The sequence below is a fragment of the Phasianus colchicus genome, chromosome 1, assembly GCF_987193195.1.
Source record: "Phasianus colchicus chromosome 1, bPhaCol1.hap1.1, whole genome shotgun sequence".
In the NCBI taxonomy this organism is placed as follows: Eukaryota; Metazoa; Chordata; class Aves; order Galliformes; family Phasianidae; genus Phasianus; species Phasianus colchicus.
The window spans coordinates 170,633,295-170,655,774 of record NC_143436.1 but is presented as its reverse complement, the minus strand read 5'-3'; the positions used below and the strand labels follow the sequence as shown (position 1 = coordinate 170,655,774).

The window sequence follows — 22,480 nt, the reverse complement described above, 5'->3', positions numbered from 1 at the left end:
ACTGAGAAGCTCCTTGATACTTAAGCAAATGTTAAGATATAAGCAAAAATATAGGAAGATAAAATTCTTTCAGGCCACTTTGCATAAAAAGGCTTTTATGGAAAGCAAAATCTTCGGCTGAAAGAGGCTGGTGTTTACACTGTCACTAAAACTTCTGCTGAATGGGGAAGAAACAGTAACGGCAGACAGCACTTCAAAAGGAAGTTCTGTTATAGCACAGAGGAAAACAAATTAAGTTCTTCCAATGTATAAAATATGTACTCAATGCTGAGCTTCTACATTTGCCTTCAACACTGAGCTGTGAGCGTGGAGTGCCCCACTGCAAGTTGTTCATGTACCCACCAGCCCTACTGCTCAAACCTATGCAGAGAAAGAATTAATACAAAGGCATTCATCGAGCACAAAACTGAGATATTCTTTCACTGCAACTTCTCCAGCTCTAACAAAGGCACCATTCAAAAAATAAAAAATAAAAAAGCATTTCAAAGAGCAGTGTAGATGCTGGGCATGGATCGGCTCCTCACTTAAAGACAGAGGCCGCTAGCCCAAAGGAATAACTCAGACAACGCAGACGCTCCAAGTTTCAGACTTTCAAGCTGGAGGCCTCCAGTTGGAACTTATCTCTGTTTTCACACATCAGTAGGTTCGGTGGAGTTAGAAATACCCAGCACGTACAAGGAAAACAATCTCTATCAGTGGATACAGCATGAACACGATAACGCAATGTTTTGCAAGCCTCGAGCAATTGTCAAGCCACTGCGCTTTGTCAAGGCAGCACACTTGACTGTCAGGGTCATCTAACCTCAGGTCACCTTCTACCTTTCCCCCTGGCCAGGTCCCAGCACCTCCATTTACTCCCCGTAAGCGGCTGCAGCACCTTGGAGGCAGGGGCAGAGGCAATGGGTGCTGCTGCCCCAACACGAGCAGCAGCTGCCTGGATGCATCGCTTTGTGTCTCTGAGTTAAACGATCCTTTTTAACTACCTCTCCAAACAGAGAAGAGAAGGACCCTGCCTTATTCCGTCTGTTTTGGGATGGATTTATATTTGCGTTATTTTATTTCAGTGTTCAAGGCCCTTATTCAATTAAAGACAGCCACTCACAAAACATTTTGGTCATCCGGATTGTTATTCCCTCACTGCACAATTCTTACTTATTCTCCTATAAAGCAAACCTCTGGTTCTTAATTTTCACATCTTGTGATAGAAAATGGGGGTTGATATGATGGTGTGATAGAAATGGGGGCATGATGGTGTGATAGAAAAGGGGGTTTTCTTTACTACGGGTTTAAGCCTTCCAATTCTGATTTGTAAACTCCGTGTAGACGGAAAGCGGAATTCAATTAAAAAGTAGCAAAAGAGCACTTCATTTTTTATCAGTTTAATTAAATAACCGTGGATGTACGTAACGTGTAAGAAAAAGAATAGCCTGATCAGGACATAGTGCACTGCGAGCTGATTTATTCAGCAAGGACTAATCACTGCTAGCTGGTGAGCTGCAGTGATTGTTTCTGGTCAGCACGACCTTCAAGACTTTAGGGCTGGTACATCTCATCCTCTCGCAGTCTTCACGCAGGGGCTCGATGAGAAAGAAAAGGAGATTGCCTGCTTTTTCATCCCTCAATGGAGCCCTCCACTTTGAACGTAAAGTAAATGAGTACGTTAAAAGAAGGAAAAGCTATCGGAAGCAGCTTCAGCATTCTGTGGGTTATAGTTCCAAGCGCTCTGGCAGTGACTCCCACCCCTTCAGTGGTTTGACTTGCTCTAAAAATCTGGCGTCAAAAAATGTGTCGTGTAGCATTTTTATTGTGTTATTTTAAAATACCTACAGTAAATGTAACCTTAGAACAGGCTGCCCTACTTCCATATTTAATTTTAAGTGGTCTTGTTAAAAAAAGAAACATTTAATTTAAATAAAATAAAGTATACATATATAACTCATTAAACTTATATTAATCATTCCAGTAGGCCACAGAAGCAATAGAAAATGTGGATTCCCTCTTTTCTGATTTATCAGCCACTTAATGCTACGGAGCGTTCAGAACAGAACGGGTTCCTACTGTGCCTGCTGGTGTACGCATGAAGTTAAAGAGACAGAGCCCTGGCAGAGAGGTTTGCCTTAATTTGCTCAACACCTGAGGTGTTAAAAGTAAAGCCAAACAGGAGAAGCTTTTTGCTTTCTTTTTTTTTCAGTAAAAAACAGCACTGGCTGTTCAAGTGCAGGTTTACCAGCGCCAGGAGGCAGAGCGTGGGAGGATGCCACAAAGGGCCCCAGATCCTCCATCCCCTCCAGTTCCCCTTACCCTTGAGTTCCACTGCACTCACCCAGGCCCATGGACTGGCAGTCGGAGAGAGTTTAAACGAACCAGGGAACTGAATGTAAGCAATAATGGCATTAAGCTCTGCTAAAGATAGAGGCTTCCCATTGAATTTCCTTCCTGCGTGACGCTGGAGCATAAACCTAGCACCAGGACCACTTCTCAAGTGGAAAGGAAGAAAATTATTACTGACAAGGTCCAAAGACTGGGATACTGGCCTGCTCAGTTTTGAATTGTGCCTTACAGATCGGCATTACAGATCTGTGGATTCAACTGATTTGCTTAATATGGATCAGAATGTAATTCCTGCTCCCAGATTACTGTGTTGGAAACCAAGCTATCCCATGAATTTTCTAGTTTTTGGGGAGGTTTTTTGGTAGTTTTTTGTTTGTTTGTTTGTTTGTTTGTTTGTTTAGTGGACTGAAAGATTTCCTTTCTTGTAGCAGAGAGAATCTGAAAGCAAGCATAAGGAAGAAGAAAAATCACTGGTCAAAATTACAGTGGTAACAGCAAGTTTCTAAAGAGATCAATTTTGGTTTAGGTAAAACCAAGATTAAGCAAAGAAAAAGAGAGAAGGTAGAGGCATTTCACTAACACGTTACTCGGGTTGGCTCTTATTAGTTGAACTGTAGAATGGTCCTGAAAGTATTGTTTCATTACTGTAAGATTGGGCTGTATTTTAGAATGGAAAAGATGTTGGGCTGTCCATGAACCCACCTCTGACAGCAGGCATAGGCCAGTTCCTAGCCAAGTGAGCAGCAGGACCAGGACCAGCACACTTGACATTGCCCATGGTGCCAGTACCCAATGTTTAGCTCGGGTGTGTCCCTGGTTTGATGTGATCTGTCTGCTCAGTGACCTTCACTAGAACCCTTCTCACGTTCTTCTGCAGCCCCTCCTTGGGTCCACGTGAGCTATTTGTACTACATGTACTATCTGTACTATCTTAAGGCAAAGAATGTCACAAGTATATTACCCATGTGCATATAAAATAATACAATTTATTATACTATTTGCTTTGAACTTGCCTACTGCCAGCTTCATCCGATGCACCCTCATTCCTGTATTGATAGCGAAGGTAGAAAGTTGATCCCTGTCCATCCTTTTCATGTGCCATTTTAAAATATTTATTGCTATGTTGAAGAAGCATCGGAGGGGCAATTAAAGACTGAAGTAGAGGCCGTAGTCTCTGTGCTGGAAACCTTTTTGTTCTTAGCTCTCGGGCACTGTTCAGCCCACTCTCTGTGGCAGATGCTGGAGCTGCTCTTGTACAGAAGGCCTTCCAAGATCCCAGGGAACTGGAAGCTCCACCGAGCACACTTGGGGAGAGCCACTCTTTCCCACTGTTAGGGATGATGCATTGGAGGAAAAGATGCAGTCATGCATATTGCACTCTTAAAGCCCTGCTGGTCTTTCTGCAAGCAGAATCTAGAAGAATAGCAGGGAGTGGAAATAAAGAGAAGAAAATTTGCTATTCCACAGAAATTAGCCCCGTTCTAAGAATATCACTTGCTAAGAATTAAAGCTCAAAGAATCGGTGTAAAGTTCAGCTGAAAGCTGAAGTAAAAACGTGAAGTAGTTCAAGCCTTTCTCTAAGGGAGCAAGACTTTGTTTCTGGAGTTTGGCAGCAGACCTTAATCAGGCAGAGCTGACAATAATTAAAACAGCAGAAGCTTGTGAGAATTTCCTAGTATTTCCATAGGAGATTCGTGGAATATATTCTCATTTTCCTTGCTACGTGTTTTACAAGGCACAGGAATGTCTCTCAAGCAGACAGAAAGGTCCAGTTTCTATTGGTGAATAAATATTAAGATGAATAAGTGGGACCCATCTTCATTCTTAGGTAAAAATATGAACAGAGTCTGTTCAGAAACCTTACTGCAAGGTAAGACATATTGTGTCCCAGTACAGAGACATTCTGTAGAATTCCAGGTAGTGTCAAAGTTCTTAAACAGCACAATACTACTGAAAGCAGAGGTTAGGGGAAATGCTGATGATGCAAAGATACATGAACAGAAAGTCTTCCAATTTAGGTTTAAGGGTAACTTTAGTGAAAGGTACTCTGTGTAAGACAAAATATTCTGTACTGCTGTGAAACAGTTTCTGTCAGTAAATTTCACACTGGCAACACCCAGACCCAGTTACAGCCATCCTGGGTTTGGCTGCAGGATCTAATTATTTCTTCAGAAGAATGTATTTGACTAAGCAAGTAAAGAGACAGTGCTGAAAGTTTCACACAACACAAAGAAAGGTAAAAGGAAAAGGCATCCACAACTCATGTTCCTAGGCAGGTCAGCAGGGCATCTTTCCTGGAACTGTCAGTGTCGCTCCTGGTAGAATGGGGCACCTACTCGTCATGAACGAGCCCATTTAGGATTTCCCATTTGAAAATGGTTCCTCTGGAAGACTGGCTCCCCATTATGGTGGTTAGATGGACTGAAGGTCAGGAAGGGTCAGAACCTCTTAACAATAACCCCAAAAGTTCCCTGGTGTGTGTCAAGTTACTGAAACTGTGTGTGTGAAAGTTACTGAACAGTCTTACCTCTCACTGGCTCGCTGACAAAACATATCATTGGTTATCACTTTGACTATCAGCGCTCGTTCAGCAAGCCTCTGAAAAACAAAACCTAGTGTATTTCTGGTTCAAGGCAGTGGGTCCTGACTCAAAGATACACAGAGAACATCTCCCAGGCATCACAGAGACTTTCAGTGGGAGCAAATCCCTGTATCTGAACAGGCTCCAGGCACATCCAGTAGGAAGATGACACCATACTGAGGACATGTGATTGGTTTGCCCCAAGTTTCACGATGAGAGGACTTCATGTGCCACACCATTTGATTTGGTGCTGGGCAGCAACAGGTCAACTCTGTGCAGAATGTAGACAAAGTACAGTATGCCTTGTGAGAGACCGTAAATGCTAAAATGCTTTCAGTGAGCTTAACAGATACTTGGGAGTGAGTTTAACTGACTTGCTGCTGTTCAGCAACCCTGTAAACACGTGTTTCAAATCAGTGTTGATGTTTTTTTAGGTCTAGAACCATTGATTCTATGGTTTTTGACCCGTGTGACCCGAGCCAATCACCTGTTGTGGCACTACACTTCAGTTTATGGTCTTCTAAGACAATTGCTTTTGGGAGAGAGACAGGAAGAACACCAGAACAAAATAAATATGTCTCTTGGTTCACGAGGAGGATTTGTGAAGGGTTGCTCTCTGTAGAACTAGGAATCTGCTGTGTGCGCCCCTGTATAAAGGATGCTTTGCAGGCTGATCTTGAGAATTAGGGATTGGTGAGGAAATCACGGATCCAACTTCAGTCCAAATTTGAAATAGCAAATGGAAGTGTCACAGTACTGATGGCTCACAGCATAGGGCTAGCCACTCGCCCCTTCTGGAAGGAAAGTGGTAGGTACAGCACTTCTGTTAGCAATCCGTGGTGGCACATTTGCTTCTGCAATCTGTTGTAAAAGAATCTGTTTCTGGTGTTTGTTGTTTGTGACTGGCTGGATAGCTTTTCAGGGAAAAAGGGATAGAGAAGGCACAAGAGCAAGTCACACAGCTCTATGGACAGCACAGACACTACGGAGGTGATCACTGCTATCAGGGCTCTAAATACATCAAGCACTTAACACAAAGCCAAGGTCCCTGCAGGGAGCATCCAGAAAATAAAAATAAAATAGTTCTTTTCAGGCCACGGACTTTCAAACACATGAATCAAAGAGCCACCATATTGCTGGTGACTCTTTCATCCCTTGCTACGTGCACGTGCTTGTGCTTGGAACCGCAGCCCTCCGGCCAACTTCCCTGTCAGTGGGCTGTGGGCACCAGTGTGGCCTAGAAGCCCAGAATCACAGCTTTTAAGACACTTAGTATGAGACACTGTCTTAAAGCATAACTGTAGCTTTATTCATGGAATTTAGAAATAAACTGATCTTTTTTTTTTTTTTTTCCCCCTAGGGAAATCCCCTTCCTCCTCCCCCCACTGTCTGTTTCCTTGTGTCATAAATAGGATCTGAAGAATCATGCTAGGGAAAATATTAAACCTCAGTAACTCATGACTCTCTTATCTCTGTAGAAGGAGACATATCTGGTATATTAATTTAAACTGTATTTCTTAATAGTCAGTAGGAGACCTAATTTACTGCATGAAATTAATTACAGTATTACACATAAAAGTTAAATGAATCACACAGTACTTATATTGCACTGTTTCCACCTTTGTGGTATGATGGAAATAATGAAATCATGAATGTTTGCACTCACAGCACTGTTTAATGCCCTGAGGACAGAGAGCATAAGGGTGCTTCAAGTAATCCACTGACACTGTCTAATAATTAGACTCTGCTCGTCCAAATTGTCCTTGTGCTCACAGGGCACATACACACCAGCAATGAACTCTATCTACTCAAGCACTCAAGAAACCAGAAGTACCCCAGCTGAGTTATTCACATGCTTCATAAAAATTGGGCAATTAAAATAATTTTCTGTGCTTTGGCCAACTTAGATGGAAAGCTAGGCTACAGAAGTTAACATGCGTGCAAACTACATTAAGAAAGCATCCTTCTCTTTATTACTGTTCCTGTGTATCACAGTATAAGTATGGAGAGCCCCAAACTACATACAAACTCTAGTACTCCAGAGAAAATATTTTCTTAATTTTGACCTTCTCTTAACTTATTCCTCAAAATTGGCCACGGGACTGTCTTTCTGAAGTACAGTTTATAGCACTTTGGTCAGTCTAATTTTGATTATGCTAAGAAACCAGATTACCATCTCTTTAAAATAATATTGAATCTGTTAAGACAGAATAACTCAAAACAACTGCACACCATGTTTTCCCAATTCTATCCCACCTTCCAATTATACGTTCTCTATAGAACTACAGAACCATAGAATCATAGAACAGCTTGGGTTGGAAGAGACCTCAAGGATCATCGAGTTCCAACCCCTCTGCTGCATGCAAGGCCACCAACCTCCATATATAATAGTAGAACAGGCTGCCCAGGGCCCCATCCAGCCTGACCTTGAACACCTCCAGGGACAGAGGTCCTCTCTGGGCAGCCTGTGCCAGCACCTCACCACTCTCTTGGTATACTTTCCTTGTATCACTCAGTCCATCTTCGATTAAAAAAATCTTCTGTTCTCTATCACATCATTCCAGTTTAATTGTGTATGGTTGTTTACCTCACTCAGTCAAACAGCATATATTCTTTTTCTTCTCAGCTGCTCCTTAGTAATTCTTACTGCTTCTAAATATCTTTATTTAATCCATAAAAAATGTTTTCAAAGTTTTTAAGTGCCGCAATCATTGGCACCTTTGAAATAGCAGTTAGAGCATCCTATACTATTAGTTGTAGGGTTTTTTTTTCTTGAGTATCATATTATCTGAAGTAGATTACAGACAGCTCGCTGAGCATTGATTTTCTTAATCGCCTCACTGGGACACGTGGAGAAACTACACTGTCTTCCTAATAAATCACCTCTGGTTAACAAAATCTTTTCTTCAGTCTGAAAAAACAATACAAACAGATTGATAAAATATTAAATGGGAATGTTGAAAATATAGTTAATATTTTATAACTTCAAACTATAAATGTGAATATTCAATTACTAAAATTAGAGACTTTATGCATACGTTGAAAAGCAAGTTATGAGAAGTGGGCAAGCTTAGATTTTGATTTGAAGTAAAAGAAGCCTTCACATTTTTCTCAATTTGTTCTATTCATCATTCACAATTCACATCATTCTCTCTTCATGAAACATCTTGGATCATAAGCTACTACTTTGATTTTCGTGAGAAAAACTAAAAAGTGTGAATTAAACCTTCTGAGGTTATTTGCTAGACGTGTTCTTCCCAAAGCTTCTCAGAAGAAAACTGGTTTTCTTCTAAACTATATTAATATAAAGGAGCAGTAGTATGTAATTTATATTCTTGTTCCACAGTGCTGTGGGAATTCTAACATAGGGCATTCTTTGCCCGTAGCAAACAAACCTATAATGCAGTCAATTACTGTTGGTAAATAAGACTCCTAAAATTACATACATCAAATTGACAACAATCTTTGTCTGGACTGCTTTGTGTTTTATAGGCTTTGAGACTATAGTGGTCTTCTTCTAAGTCAGTTCTCAAATAACTTAAGTAGATGTCTATTTCTACTTTAAAAACTCCTTAAACCAAGTCCTGGTCCAGCCTAGATGACTCACGTGCTGTACAAAAGAGGAACGTTACACTGGAGCTCCTTGGTTCCAGAGCAGGATAACAAGACAGGTCTACAGAAGTGAAGGGTTGCTTCTTCTTTTACTTTCTTACTTAAGCCTCCCTCTCTGGGAGGTTAACTAAGCAGAAATCATTTGAGTCTCTGTATGCTATTCACATTTTTAATACAGCTGTTACTAATAATTGAAATGTTTCTCACACAGTTTGAATGAAGGTACAAAAAATACCCATTTTCACATATTCGCAGTCTTTGCTGCCACAGACCAAATACAACAACTATCACTGCAAGAGCAGCACTTCAATCTGAAGCCTTTAAGTATTGTTTGAGATGAACACAGAAATTCTCCAGCAGTGAACAGATCTACATTTTTACTATTTATCACGATAATAAATACAGTTAAAGGCTTTTCTCATTTTCCTTCAAATTGAGTTTCTTAGAAAGAACAGATGTGCTCATCAGGATTCTGAGCAGACTGAACATTGTCAGGATTCTGAACAGCCAAATGATCCTCATCCCTCTGTATCCTTGCTCTTCTGTGTCACGTATTTTATGTCCTACCGAAAGCATACATGTGAATGATTCACATTATAATCAAGGCCATGAATGTCAGTAACATGATCCATACTTTTTCTTTAATGTTGTTTTTGACTACAGGAAAATAAGATAAATTGAGGTTTGGAGCACAAATACAAGCGATACTTTCTAATATCACTAACTAATTTCACTTTGGGGTTCCATTATGACAGCACAGATACTAGGTTTCATTTTTATTACTAACAGACTTCACTTATCACAGCAAAAAACAGGCTGCTAACCACAGAAAGTAAAATTGATCATCAAAATTCTGGTTTTGCTTAGAAGACTTTTTCAGATACTCTGTAAAGTAATACGCTCTAGTTATCTATTTATGACTTAAAAGAAACTACATGTGTTTTGAATGCAGTATATTTCCCCATAATATCAACAAAGCCATACATACCTGAGAAGCATGTGCTGGAAGTCGAGGGAAAAGTGCATTGCTGGTGCTGGAACGAAGGCACACAGCCTCCTGGGTGGGGGGTCACATAGTGCAGTCAGGGTACCAGTGCTGCCTGCACAGATAGGTGAACTTTTGTCCTTGTTGACGATCTGCAAATACAGAGGACATGCATGTGAAGTTCAAAGTTAAAATCGGTGAAAATTAGAATACAAAAAGGCATACAAAATACAAAAATACCTCTGTTGATAAAAAGATGCCTGTGTTTTTAATGATTTATCGTGCATTCAGACTAGCTAATTTCATTTCTGCATTTCATAATTTATTTTCAAATTACTTATTAAATTCCAGATTATTTATTGAGTTCAGTGGAGCTAATGGAGTTAGGAAAGAGGATAAACGCACTGTGATGACAGAAACTCATTGTTTAAGGTGTTCTAAATTGCCAGTGAGGAGGATGCTCCAGCATCTCTGGATAGTACAGTTCCAGTCTTTTCCCATCCTTGGACTCAGAAGTGTTTCACAAATATGTGGCCCGTTCTTCTTTGCTGTAAATTAAGATAATCTTTTCTTGTCCTTCCACAACAGGCTACAAAAGACAATTGATGACTGTCTTCTTCACAATAATCTTTAGATGTCAGATTCTTTTATTTTCCTCTCAGTCCTTTCTTCTGTAGACTAAACAAACACAGCTTTTTCAAACTGCGCCTTATAAATCTCGCTCTGCAAAAGCCTTTTCACTCATATGTTCTCCTACAGATTCTCTTCTACCTGGACATTGAAATCATTTCCTTTTTCTAGATTTTATTTTAACACAGTGATGCAATTTTATTTGCTTTTTTCTTTTTTTTTCTGGCCATTTCGCTCAAGTGTTTCTTGTTTGCTTGCTTGATTGATTTTGTTTCATCTGTAAAAGTACATGCTATCAATATCCTCTGGAGTTTTGCGGTGTTGTAGAGCAGTAGGCCCCGCAGAGCCTTGAAACAAAACACAAAACAAAACAAAATCTGTCCATTTTTTCAGTCACTTTTTTGCAAATCAGTAATGACACTTAATTCTCTTTGAATGATTGGCTTGTTCTCATTTTTTTTCCTTTCAAGTAGTGGATTAAACAGGGATTTTGTATGCCTTCTGTTTAGTAATACTTAACTTTTAGGTGTAATGCCTAAAACGAGAATGATAACATTCTTAATAAATGAGCAGCCATACAGATGGACAGAGAAGCATAAGTATTTTTTGCTTTAAGAATCAGGCATAAACAGAAGGAAGGTTTGACTCAAAGCCCACGTCCCTCTCCCTTGCCTCAAAACAGATCATAGTGCCTTCTGAATCGGAGATACAAGGACGCTGCTAGCTGAAATATTCAGTGGAGTCCCTTTTGATGTTTACAGAGTTACTAGTTTGTGGTAAACGTGTGTCACATTCTGCGCTGTTTTCAATATGAGTTTTGTCTGAATAAAGCCGAAATATTCTGGACCAAGAAAAATAAAACAAAGGATGTAAGATAACAGATCAAAGAAGTGCTTTAAATGCTGCGGTGGCTGTCTTTCTTCACATTTATTTCCAGCTGCCTGCCTTTGGAGAATCTAGTCTCTTTACATTTTTAACCAAAGATAGTTTATCCCAGGAATCTCCAAATTATTTCCTTGGAAAAAAAGACAAAAAGTGAAAAACTGGTCAGAGGTCTATGACATGTAGCCCAGATTTTCTGCCTCTTTGCTCTACTTCACTCGCACAGACTGTACCACTATACCACAGTCACATATGAAAGTTCTTCTAAGAAGTGGTTTCTTCGGTTTGGTTATACTTTTTAATATTCATATCATCCATTCTTAGGGTAGTTTCATAATGAATTCCTGAAATTTAGTAGTTGTTCTCTGTAATCTAACTAACCTAGCCATTTGCAAAGCATCCAGACCCCAAAGTACCCAGGTGTTCTCCCTGAGACAGTGGACTTTGTGGCTCCAAGCAGCTCCTGCTCACAGCCATCCATTTCCCACGTCAAAAAAGCCTTTTTACACCTTCTCTGATGATTTCTGATGCAGTCACCTCCTGGACATGTTGAAGCTTGCTGCCCACAGCTCCCAAATGTAATGGGAAAAAACCCTTTCTCTGGGAACAGAGAGGCAACCCCTCAGCACGTGGCTATTTAAGCAAGAGTGATGGGCACTGAACATATTCACAGTGAGCAGAGAAGCAGTTTACAAACACTTCTCCAGCAGCCAGTCGTACCTGTGCTATCTGCTGTATTTTTCCAAATCTCTTTTCAGAGAAGCCTTAAAATGACTTTTTTTCCCTCAAAATGGGAACTGCCAGCTCTGACAGTTCAGACTTTAGGCTCAGAGAGAAGTGGACAGCTTCAAATATTTTGTTTGTTTCATGCCATTTCCTGAAACTGAAATTACAGAATTTTACATAATGCATTTGCATTTCAAAATTACAAGGTCACTGTAAGAACTTTTTTTTTTCCCAGCCAGATATGTAATACATGTGACATTGGCTTTTTTTTTTCTCCATCCACGTGGATGCAAATCTACTTTCTTCACCCTGATATTCTCGTGCCTTTACAGATGTTATTCTGTTATTTGCAAAAACAGAACTATACCGAAGGCAAAGGCATAGAATCAGACATTAATACTGTAGATGTGATTTTGCTGAATGTATTTCCCCACTACATTGCACATATGGATGCCAGCAGTACAGTAAGGCCAGAAAAGGCCACTTAGTTCCTCCAGAAAAGCTGCTCAGTCTTAAGGACTTGAAGGACTTGCTCTGGACTTTTTAAGGACTGCTTCTCCAAATAAGTTACGCTAGTTAATCTATAGACAAATCTATGCCTGAATAGCTGTTAAGATGGTCTATTTGTTTCCCAGCATTACATTAAGAATTGCTTCCTACTATGCTGTTTCCAAACACCTTCTCCCAAATTCTCCTTCTCAACTTCTGGCCATTTTATTTTGATCTGCAGCATCCTAAAATTTTGCCCAATTTATTTATTTATGTCCCTTATATACTGAATAAATTTAGTCAGTATCAAGCATACAGAAATTTTAATCGAGCAAAATCAAGTTGTTTGTGAATTTAGTAAATTCAGTAAATTCTCATGAGAGTGGTGACCCTGTTCTGAATTGTAGGTATTTTCCTTTGAACTGCCTGTGACACTTCATACCAGAATGCCTCAAACATTATAGGTGTAGTTGTAACAGCACTATACATAACAACTCCTTATTAATTAGCTCCTTAATTTTATCTATTTTCAGACATAACATATGAAGAGACAGCATCCTTCTTATAATCCCTATGAGTTATAAGTTTGAGTTTACATGTTAGATTGATATTTCAAGAGCTGATTTTGCCAAGTAAAGTACAGAGACCCTCAGCACTCACCAGAGAAGCTGAAGCCCTTGCAGAATCTGCACATTGTTTTCTCTCTCTACATCTGAGTAACTTAAATGACAGTATTCAACTGAATGCTAGCAGATCACGTTCTAATACTGTTCAACTTGCCATGTTTTCTCTCTCTCTCTCTTTTTTTTTTTAATGTTTCCAAAGTTAAGCAGTTAATCCCAGGTCTTAAAATAGACCATGAATGTAATGCTATTTCCTCTTTTTGTGTATCCCGCACGTAGCTTTCTACAACCTGTAAAATCAGAAGCAACAATGAAAACAACGGGTGACCTCACTAGGTCAAACTTTGACCTGGAACCTAATAGTAATTACATCACATACTGGCAAACTGTCCAAGTAATTCAGAGATTATATTAATCCTAAGATATTATTGCATATCCCTTTCAGAAATCTGTACAAATATTCAGTAAAGCACTTATTCCATCATGTGCAGGATGAGATCACTACTCCGAAGTATGCCCATTTCAGCATCAGATCCTTCTCAAAAGAACAAAACACCATAACCAAACACATTATATGCCAGGCTTGCATCCTAGAAGGAACTCCACATACGTAGGACTCAAAATACTTTATATTAATGAACTAAATCTATTTACCCAGTCATATGCTAACTTCTTTGGGTTGACAGTTGAACTAGATGATCTTAGTGGTCTCTTCCAAACTTAATATTTCTATGATTCAGTTTTTTTTTATTGTAACCTTGCTTCCTTGAAAAGAATCTTCATTCACCTACACAGCTTTCCAATTTCATTTAAATATACAGTCAAGTGAGCACTGCTTTACCTTTTGCTATTCTTCTCTGACTTTAACTTAGTGATTCATTTTCAGATTTTCTTTGTTATCTTTAAGTCACTTTACATCAGAATTTATACATTCATTGACATTTCTGTTGAAGAAACCATAGTCTGAAAGGTAACTGTAGATGAGTGGCTTTCAAGCCATTGCAGTTTTATCTTAGAGCAGGCTGTACAGCTGTAATCACCGCCAGGTGCACCTCGTTCATAAGGCTGATCTGTGTTACTGAGCTGAGCAGGGCCCAGATGTGTGCTTGGGCTCTGCCATGGGACAACCTATGGCTTTGAGCTGTTAGCGTGCTTTTTGGTGTGCTTCTGGGCCAGGCCGAGAAGCACTGAGCTGAAGGCACAGCCAGGTGTGAGGAGCAGCATGGGTTGGGTATCGTGCTCAGCAGGCAGTAAGGACAGCTGCCGCTCAGAATGGCCAGTTGTGTGCATGGGAGCTGTGACACGCTATCCACCTGCAGCTGCACCACAGCCCTTTTGTTTTCTAGCGCAGATGCCTAAGAAAATAAAGGCAGAGACTCAGTGCATTGCCTCGTGCTCCTGTTATCAGAGAGCTGCTGGCATGGAGAGGCCCCAGTCAGCTCCCAGCGGCCACAGCAGGGGGCTCGGCCTGCTCAGAAGCGGCACAGAGCTGGGCCATGGGTGCTGTTGGATACCTGTCCGTATTTACAGTTACCGTGTTTGTTTGCTGTCTCTTCAACTGGGGAAATCTGTTTTATCTTTGCACAATAGCAAACTCACAGTTTGCATTCCCAGTTCCTTTTTTTGTTTAGTATTTTGTGTTTTACTTCACTGAACATTTGTTTTCAGGGGAACCTTATTCTTATTTTATTGCAGTGTTAGTGCTGAACCAGCTTTCTGCTGTCACTTCCCAAACCCTGCAGTTTTCTGCCACTGATGTTCACAATGATTCCTGTTTTTTCTGGACCGTATATTGAACTAGAAGTACTGTACATACTTAAGGTCTTCATTTTAGGTTTGTTGTTGGTTTTTTTTTTTCCTGATTACTATCAGATTCAGGACTGAATTAGCTGTCATTACTTCTTCTAGAAGTACTGATAAAAAATACCCTCTATCTTGGATATAATAAATATAATATGAAAAATATTCTCTATCTTACCAATATCTTGTAGCCTATTTGGGAACACTCTTGCACATAATTCAAAATCCTCTGTTAAGCTTTTTCACACCCTTATTTTCATATACATAGCACTGTCCTTCTTCCCAGCCCTATAGTGAGTCACATGAAATAAACCTTCATCTTAGCCTTCGATCTTCCATTTCCATGTGTAATATTATTGCTGTGTCTGCCAGCCATGTGAACTGCAGGGGCTGCATGCAGGGTGGCTGTTTTTATAAATTACGCTCCCTCACCTGATCGTCCTTATATAGAAACAGATAGTTATATTCTATTTATGCCTTAGCCAGGCCTGTTTGTAATGGAATCAAAAAGCATTTCATGGAATTTGTTGTGGCACTGCACCTCTCAAGACCACATGCACCTAAGCTGTGTTTATGAACAGAAATATCTAATTTCACATGATTATTTCCTGGAGTTTCTAGATTATGTATATTTTCACATCTCAGTGGAGTAGCATTCGCTCAACGTCATTCTTCTCTTGCAAGTGTTTCCCTATGGCTGCATTGTTTATTTGCTCAAAAACTTGTCTTGCTTTGTTAGTATTTCCAGCTATGCTCTCCTCACTATTCTTCATATATTGAAGAGAGAGAGATTTTAACTGGTTATTTTTACTGAGACATTGTCACCCAAAAATTGCAATTAAGAAACCCAACACAAATTTGAGTGTAAAAATACTTCTGTCTTCAAACTGCAACCCTGTATTTTAGGTTAGTAGTACAGTTAAACAAGCAATAGTTTTGTACTTTATGTAATGCCAATACAGTACTCCCAAAAACAAAGTTGATTCTCCCATGCTAATTCAGTTTGATGTATTTCCCTCTAACAATAATATGCCAATCTTAAAATTATATTATTTTTCATGATAAGACCATGTTCCATAACTACTGTAAAACTGATAAAGGTATTAAGTAACAGTCTGCTTCAGGATGTTATTATGTTACATTAAATAGTTAATGAAAAGGACAGAACTTCAGCAGCTATAATTTAACTGTATGCGTGCCATTTTATATAATGTGAGGATAATGCTAATAGGCTTTACATAGAAGTCTTTCTTTCTCTCTCCATGGATAATTTTTGGTATGGTTCATTCGATAAAATTAATTGCAGCAGATCCATTCTAATAAAAAACTTACCACTGTTATTATACAACCCAAATCCTCGTCTTCCATATAACTACTTCTGAGTCCAATATTGCTCTGCTTTCTAATTCTTGTATATAAGGTCACCCTCATACTCAGAAAATGAATCTGACTTTAAAAAAAAAAAAAAAGCTCTTTTAATGGACTCAAAATTATGCAGAATTCTTGTAATTACACTGGTTTAAAACTTCTGGGCATCACAAATGATATTCTCAGCCACACTCATGCAGTTTGTCATAAGTTACTATCATTACTGTAAGCTATCGTAAGTACCAGAAGAGGCTGCAGAACCATATTGTACATATCAGAAAAATTCCAAAATGTCACTATTTTATCATGTACTTAGTTTTCCTTTCACTGCACTATGTCAAATCCAAGGAGTTCAGATTGTGCAAAGAACATTTAGTAAAGATTACAAAATGTGTAGGTATCTACCCCTCAGAAAACATTAACTTTTATTGCAGATTTCTGCTGTAACAAGCATGATTTATAAAAAAAGATCAACTACTTTTATGGACGTACATCTTCTAGTTGTCTTTCTTTTTTTTACTTTAACTGTTTCCATTACTGTCACTACAAAGCTCTCTTTGTGCTAGCATTTCCTCTTAGATCTATCTGCAAATAAAATCTAAATACTCCTGCAACGCCAATTATGAAGGCAGAATGTTTGCTTTCTTTCAGATGCTCCTTTTAAATTAGCAATCCTATACTGAACCAATACCTTAAATTTGTATTTTTATGGGAATGTTTGTGCCTGTCCATAATTATTATGCCACTGATGTGGATGGCATGGTTCCCGTGAGCCATGTGTGGCGTAAAATACTTTAAATGCTGTCACTGAGTGGTTAAGTTTCTTATCTATTGGAAGTCCTGAAACAGCACATCTGCTCGGTGTTTAGAAATATGTATGATCGTGCTTAAGGCAGTAGTTTAGGCTGATGGAGGTATACGTGAGAGGAAAATGGATTGGTTTTGAACCAAGAGAGTTAGGAAAGTCCAGTGCGAAAAGGAACAGGAAACTTAAGCTAGTAAAAGGAAGTAAAAAAAGAGAAGACAGAGAAGGAAACAAACTTAACAGAAGGAGAGATTTTTAAGCGATGGGTCTGAATAAAGAAAGTACTACCGCAGGGAGGAGGAAAATAATTTTATCCTTCAATAAGTCAGAATTTGCCAGTCCACAACCTTTAAGATATAACCCACTTTCTGCAAGTGAGCCATGTTGGTCTCCAAATTAAAAAAAAAAAAAAAAAAAAAAAGACTAATGCTATATTTTGTTAAATTTAAATGACTTTAATGTGGTTCACATTTGATTTTACATTTCTACAAACATCTTTAAATTACAAGTTCATTAGGAAGCCAGCACACTTAATTTGCAATCACAGCAATACTTCTAGATGATTCAAAACCGTACAAAAATCAAATCACAGCAGTGCCATCTTCTTCTCTTTCTGTCTCTTCACTACAGCACTGTCTCTCACAGAAAACACTGATATCAGCATCAGAGGAAATGGTCAGCAGTCATCCAGATCAGAAGTTAGGACAGTGCTCTCAGGACGGGAGGCAGGATGATCAGAGAGGGAGCAAATGAGAAGCTTCAGAAGAGACAGTAGCTAAAAAAAGCCAGGGAAAGATAAAAAGACAGAGAAAGATAATATGATGAAAAGGGACAGGAAAAGAAAAAACAAGTAGGAAATACACAGGAAACAGTGACAGTAACAACTGTACTTATTCATTTTATAACCGGTACAAGAAGAAGAGTGACAAATAAAGGTGAGGAATAAGGTAGCTATTCTTAACAAATAGAAAGGCCTACAGAAAAGACCCAGCATGGCTTAGTTATTCCTCTCCTCTGGTGACAGTCCACTCACTTGACTTTTAGTTTAAGCTAGGCAGTTAAGGCAGGATTCCTGTGAAGCCAGTAGTCTGAAACGGGCACCTCCAGAGGGCGATTCATCCCATCCTAAGGCTTAAATTTCGGACTCTGAACCGTGTCTTTGGAATGTTATTAATTTCTTGAAGTTCACTAGGTTTCTGTGAGAATAAGTAACACTGAATACTTACAGGTAACAACGCTAAGATTAAAGTAATATGAAAGAGAGCACATTTGCAACTTCCTTTATTCTGAACAAACAAAATTTACTAACAGTTTTCATCTGCACAGAATATTTATGTCATGTTTATGTCATCTGCACAGTATGTTTGTATCATGGGTTTTTGTTGCTGTTGTTGTTGAATTATTATTACCAAACATTAATATATTGAGCACAAAAAAAGAATTCTGATCCAGTCAAAATTAAGTTTGCTCTTCTGTTAGGCATATCTATGTACTACTGGGGCCTTAAGCTTAACTCCTGTAATCTAAAGTCAAAGTTTGGCATGACTGGGATTCTATATTCCCAAGGTTAAGATGTGATTCAGGAAATATCACATGTATCTGATACTTAAAATGGCACTGCTGATATTTCAGTCATTTGCCACCAAATTCAGTGATTATTTACAAATAGGATACTCAGATTTTAATGGTTACTTTAAATGAGCTATACTTAAAGACGGGAGTCAAGGGTGCAGGAGTGGTTTTAATGTTGATACATAGTCCTGTCTGTGTGCAGAAGCTCCAGTCTGAAGGGATAAGCTTTTTATCCCCCTACACCAGATTGCCAGCCCTGATGCAAAAGCAAGACACTGCTCTTAGAGAACTGCAGTACCAAAGCATAAATAGTAAGAAAAGAGGATGGGAAAAGGAGCTTCCTCCTGAGCACTGCTCTGGGGAATTTGCAATACACTCCAATGGGACAGTGTTCAGAGTGTGCACTTTTTTGCATAGTAAGTCTGAGACATAATCCATACCACCACCACCATACCATAATTCATATCACCTTGGAGAGCTATGCATGTAACAGTCTTGCACATACTATGTTTTCAGTGACTATTTCAGGATACAGCCACCCCAATCCTGCCTATTATATAAGGACAACATGGATCTGTCAATGCAATTAAAAAGATGTCTTTAAAACCTAAATATTACCCTGCTTGAAATACAGTTCTGCACTGAAGAGTTTACATCATCTAAAGAATGACAGACTTTTGATGGAACATAGTACAACGCTAATGCAAAACAACATGATGGTAGCAGCTAAATTTAACATACAGCATGAAGTCTGTTATCTAGAACTTCTCAAAGTCGTGTCTGCTTTTAATTTCATTTTCCTTTTTGAATGAACAGAGCACAGCTACATTAGTTTTTCAGCCTTCTTACAGTTACTGGGTGCCCTTACAGACTGCTGTCCAAGTTCTCCTGTGCAATGGCACAGATGCTACACATGAAAATGAATCCTGTAACACAGCAATTCGTAGTGTAATTCTTATGAAGGCCTGTATCTTTTTATTAGTAGAAATTAATACTGTGCTGTTCTACCTTCCAAGAAGTAGATGTTATCACCCAAAAATTAACTGTGAATTGGCACTGGTGGTGCTGTCCCTGCACCACCCATTTCTGTTCCCAGTTTTGCAGGGATGCACTCTGCTGTGCATCAGCTTAGGGCTCAGTGACACTGAAGTGGTGCTCAGGTGGAAAGCTAAGGTGTTTTATGCATAGCACCAAGTGAATGTAAGAGAACAGGAGGTTTGTTAAAAAATAAACAGTTTTTAGCATTATAACTCATGAAGACCAGAACTACTCATTATATAAATATTAATTGTGCAGTTAAAAAAAAAACCCATACTTTCCCAATTTACTCTGCTTTAAGGCCATATACACTCTTTAGAAACATATAGACATATAAATGAACAAACTAATGAATTAAACCTTTTTTTGCCATCTTCCTAATTTACGTTCTTTTATTACAGATTATGGATGAAATCCGTACGCTGATGTCTAACTGTAATGAAGGCTCATGTGAGTAGTCTGTTGATCTATACCTACATTTGCTTACAAAGTGACTTTGCCTAGTCCGGTTGAATGATGATAAATTAGCAGTTGGAGTTTATGTATTTATATTTTTATAATATATTTTAATATATTTATAGTTTTCTGCTCAGTCTCACTTTCCATTTAAGTTCTGACAAACTGATGTAGAGATGGATAAACCTCTTCTTGATTTAGACGACCACTTATATTTCATATTGCTCTTTGAAGATAGTATGTAAAGTATTGGCTATAAGTGTTCCATCTAGAATGAATAGCCTCGAACACGGTGTGGACAAAATTAACAAAAAAACAACTTGAAAAACAAGGCCAATTTTCACTTCCATCATTATTACAACAAAGTTTTGCACAGAATTTTTGCCACTGTTGAGTGTTACAGCCTTTCTGTATGCCTGTCCCCTGCCCCAAATGCCAGTGAGTGGAATTAACAACAGCAAATATATGTATTTATATATATATTACTGGCTTTTTTATTATTTGTGTTTCCAGCAGTGTTTTTAGATGGCTAGGTTAGGAAGACAGAACATTGGGGGAGACATTTTTTAGCAGGATAATGCACTTTGTGATTTAGGTTGCCTCAGAAAGATCATTTCAAGCCTTCTTTAGAAGCAACCACACTAAGGCAAAAATGGAATAAAGTACGTCTCAGCACAGCAGTTAGTCAGAAAACAAAAGTTTCAATCTATCTTCCATGCAAGCACAAAGCATTACAAGCCTGAGCACTAAACATTATTCCTCCCCTTTCACCTTGTTATTTCTCCTGTGCTCATTACACTTTCATCTTGCCCTTCCTTCTGTAAATCACAGAATGGCCCAGGTTGGAAGGGACCTCAGGGATCATGGATCTGCAAACCCCCCCACCACAGGCAGGGTCACCAACCTCCCCATTTAATACTAGACCAGGCTGCTCAGGGCCCAATCCATCCTGGCCTTGAACACCTTCAGGGACAGGGCATCCACAACCTCTCAGGGCAGCCTGTTCCAGCACCTCACCACTCTCTCTGTAAAGAACTTCTCCCTGACATCTGACCTAAATCTTCCCTTCTTCACCTTAAAACCATTTCCACTTGTCCTGCTGTTATCTACCCTTTCAAAGAGTTGGTTCCCCTCTTGTTTGTAGGCCCCCTGTAGGTACTGAAAGGCTACAATGAGGTCACCCCGCAGCCTTTATTTCTCCAGGAAAAGTAAAGGAAGTAAAGTAAAGGAAGGGAAATTTCCTCCTCTCCATCTGATTTTTTCCTTTCACATTTGCTTTTCCCTATTCACCTGCACATTCCCTGTAATTGCAAAACTTGAAGGATTATGGATCCAATCCTGGGGGGAAATACAAAGCTTGTGCATGCAATCTTTTACCAGGGACAAAGAGCGATTACTTAAAATTTAAGTGTTTATATTTCCCCCTTTTTCTGAATAAAGTTACAAAATCACCAGGAGAAAGTTTAGTCCTAAAAATCTATGTAGGTAACTGTAATCTGGTAAGGTAGAATGAGATCACCGTTCTGTGCAGAGCTCTGCTCATATAGAAAAACAAAATGATTTTTACTGATCTGGAACCACACGATTATTTCTGAATCATTATTTTTATGCTTAGCTGTTATGTGAAGTGAATCCACCTCTCTCCTTTGGTAGTAATTTTAAATGATGCACTGAATGCTTTGGCAAATGCAATGACTCGTATCTTTAAGTACTTTACGAGCATACAGGAAGATACTTAGAAAGAGATTTTAAAAAGCTAAAAAGTTAAGACCAGTATATTGTACACAAATTAAGTTCTTTTTCCCCTGTAACAGTTCCCAAGCAACATTTATTACCTATATCCATTACATACATTTTTAGATGTCAACTCTTCTAACCACACAATCTATTTCATAAGATTTCTAAAGCAGTGTCATAGCCATTACATCAAATGCTGTTTCACAGATGGTTATCAACACTTGGTGTTTCACAGATGGGATAAAAGAAAAAAACCCAACACCTGAATTTAAAAAAACCACCAACACAGTAACTTGCATTTAAAGATATCCCCTTAGAAAGTGGCTCTCAATCTCTCTGCAGAGTCTTGCGGTTTCATGAACAATTTTTAAGTGGGCTGCAAAATAGTAATTAAAAAAATGAGGCATACTTCAGAAGGCTTCAACGTATCAGCAGTAGGTGCCATCATCCACTGGATTTTTAATTTTTTTTTTAAGAAGGTCCTAGATCACAAGGAATTGTGAATTAGAAGAGATTAGGCACTAGAAATCCTGAACTGTTCTGCTTCTTGGTAAGATAAACATTATCAAAAAACTGTATTTCACCACAAAGGAAAAAAAAAATTGTCACATTCTAATGAATAGGAGGAAGAAGAATGAACGAAATCCTCTTTGATGAGCAGATTTCAAATGATGGGATACATTCCACATGGAGAAGATGCAAACTATCTGGTGAAGCAGAGGCATTATTTTGCTCCCAGGAGGGGTTTAAGGGGCCTTTTGTACTACTGTGTGTCCTTGTTTCTGGAGTAAGCAGGAAAGTAAGGTTTCCAGCTCACAATCAGACAAGAAGCTGGGATTCCAGAA

General features: G+C 38.9%; 1 protein-coding gene and 1 long non-coding RNA gene across 7 annotated transcripts in view; one reads left to right on the top strand and one right to left on the bottom strand.

The window, feature by feature from the left end:
- Window positions 1–22,480, top strand: part of LOC116244116 (uncharacterized) — an 84,793-nt gene that overhangs the window by 5,300 nt on the left and 57,013 nt on the right. Inside the window, exon 2 of the long non-coding RNA XR_016462158.1 lies at window positions 19,844–19,892. This is a non-coding gene — a long non-coding RNA (uncharacterized LOC116244116). The remainder of the gene's footprint in view (window positions 1–19,843; window positions 19,893–22,480) is intronic.
- The window catches only part of LOC116244209 (uncharacterized), an 83,267-nt gene that overhangs the window by 41,237 nt on the left and 19,550 nt on the right, over window positions 1–22,480 (bottom strand). The window contains exons 6-8 of one of the 6 annotated variants that reach the window (XM_090132134.1): window positions 17,866–18,028; window positions 15,992–16,109; window positions 9,513–9,661 (exon numbers count right to left, since the gene is read on the bottom strand). In XM_090132134.1, the coding sequence (XP_089988260.1) occupies window positions 9,513–9,661; window positions 15,992–16,090 (248 nt within the window). In that variant the 5' untranslated portion in view covers window positions 16,091–16,109; window positions 17,866–18,028. The other 5 variants (XR_016462138.1, XR_016462140.1, XR_016462141.1 and 2 more) reach the window with 5 other exon arrangements.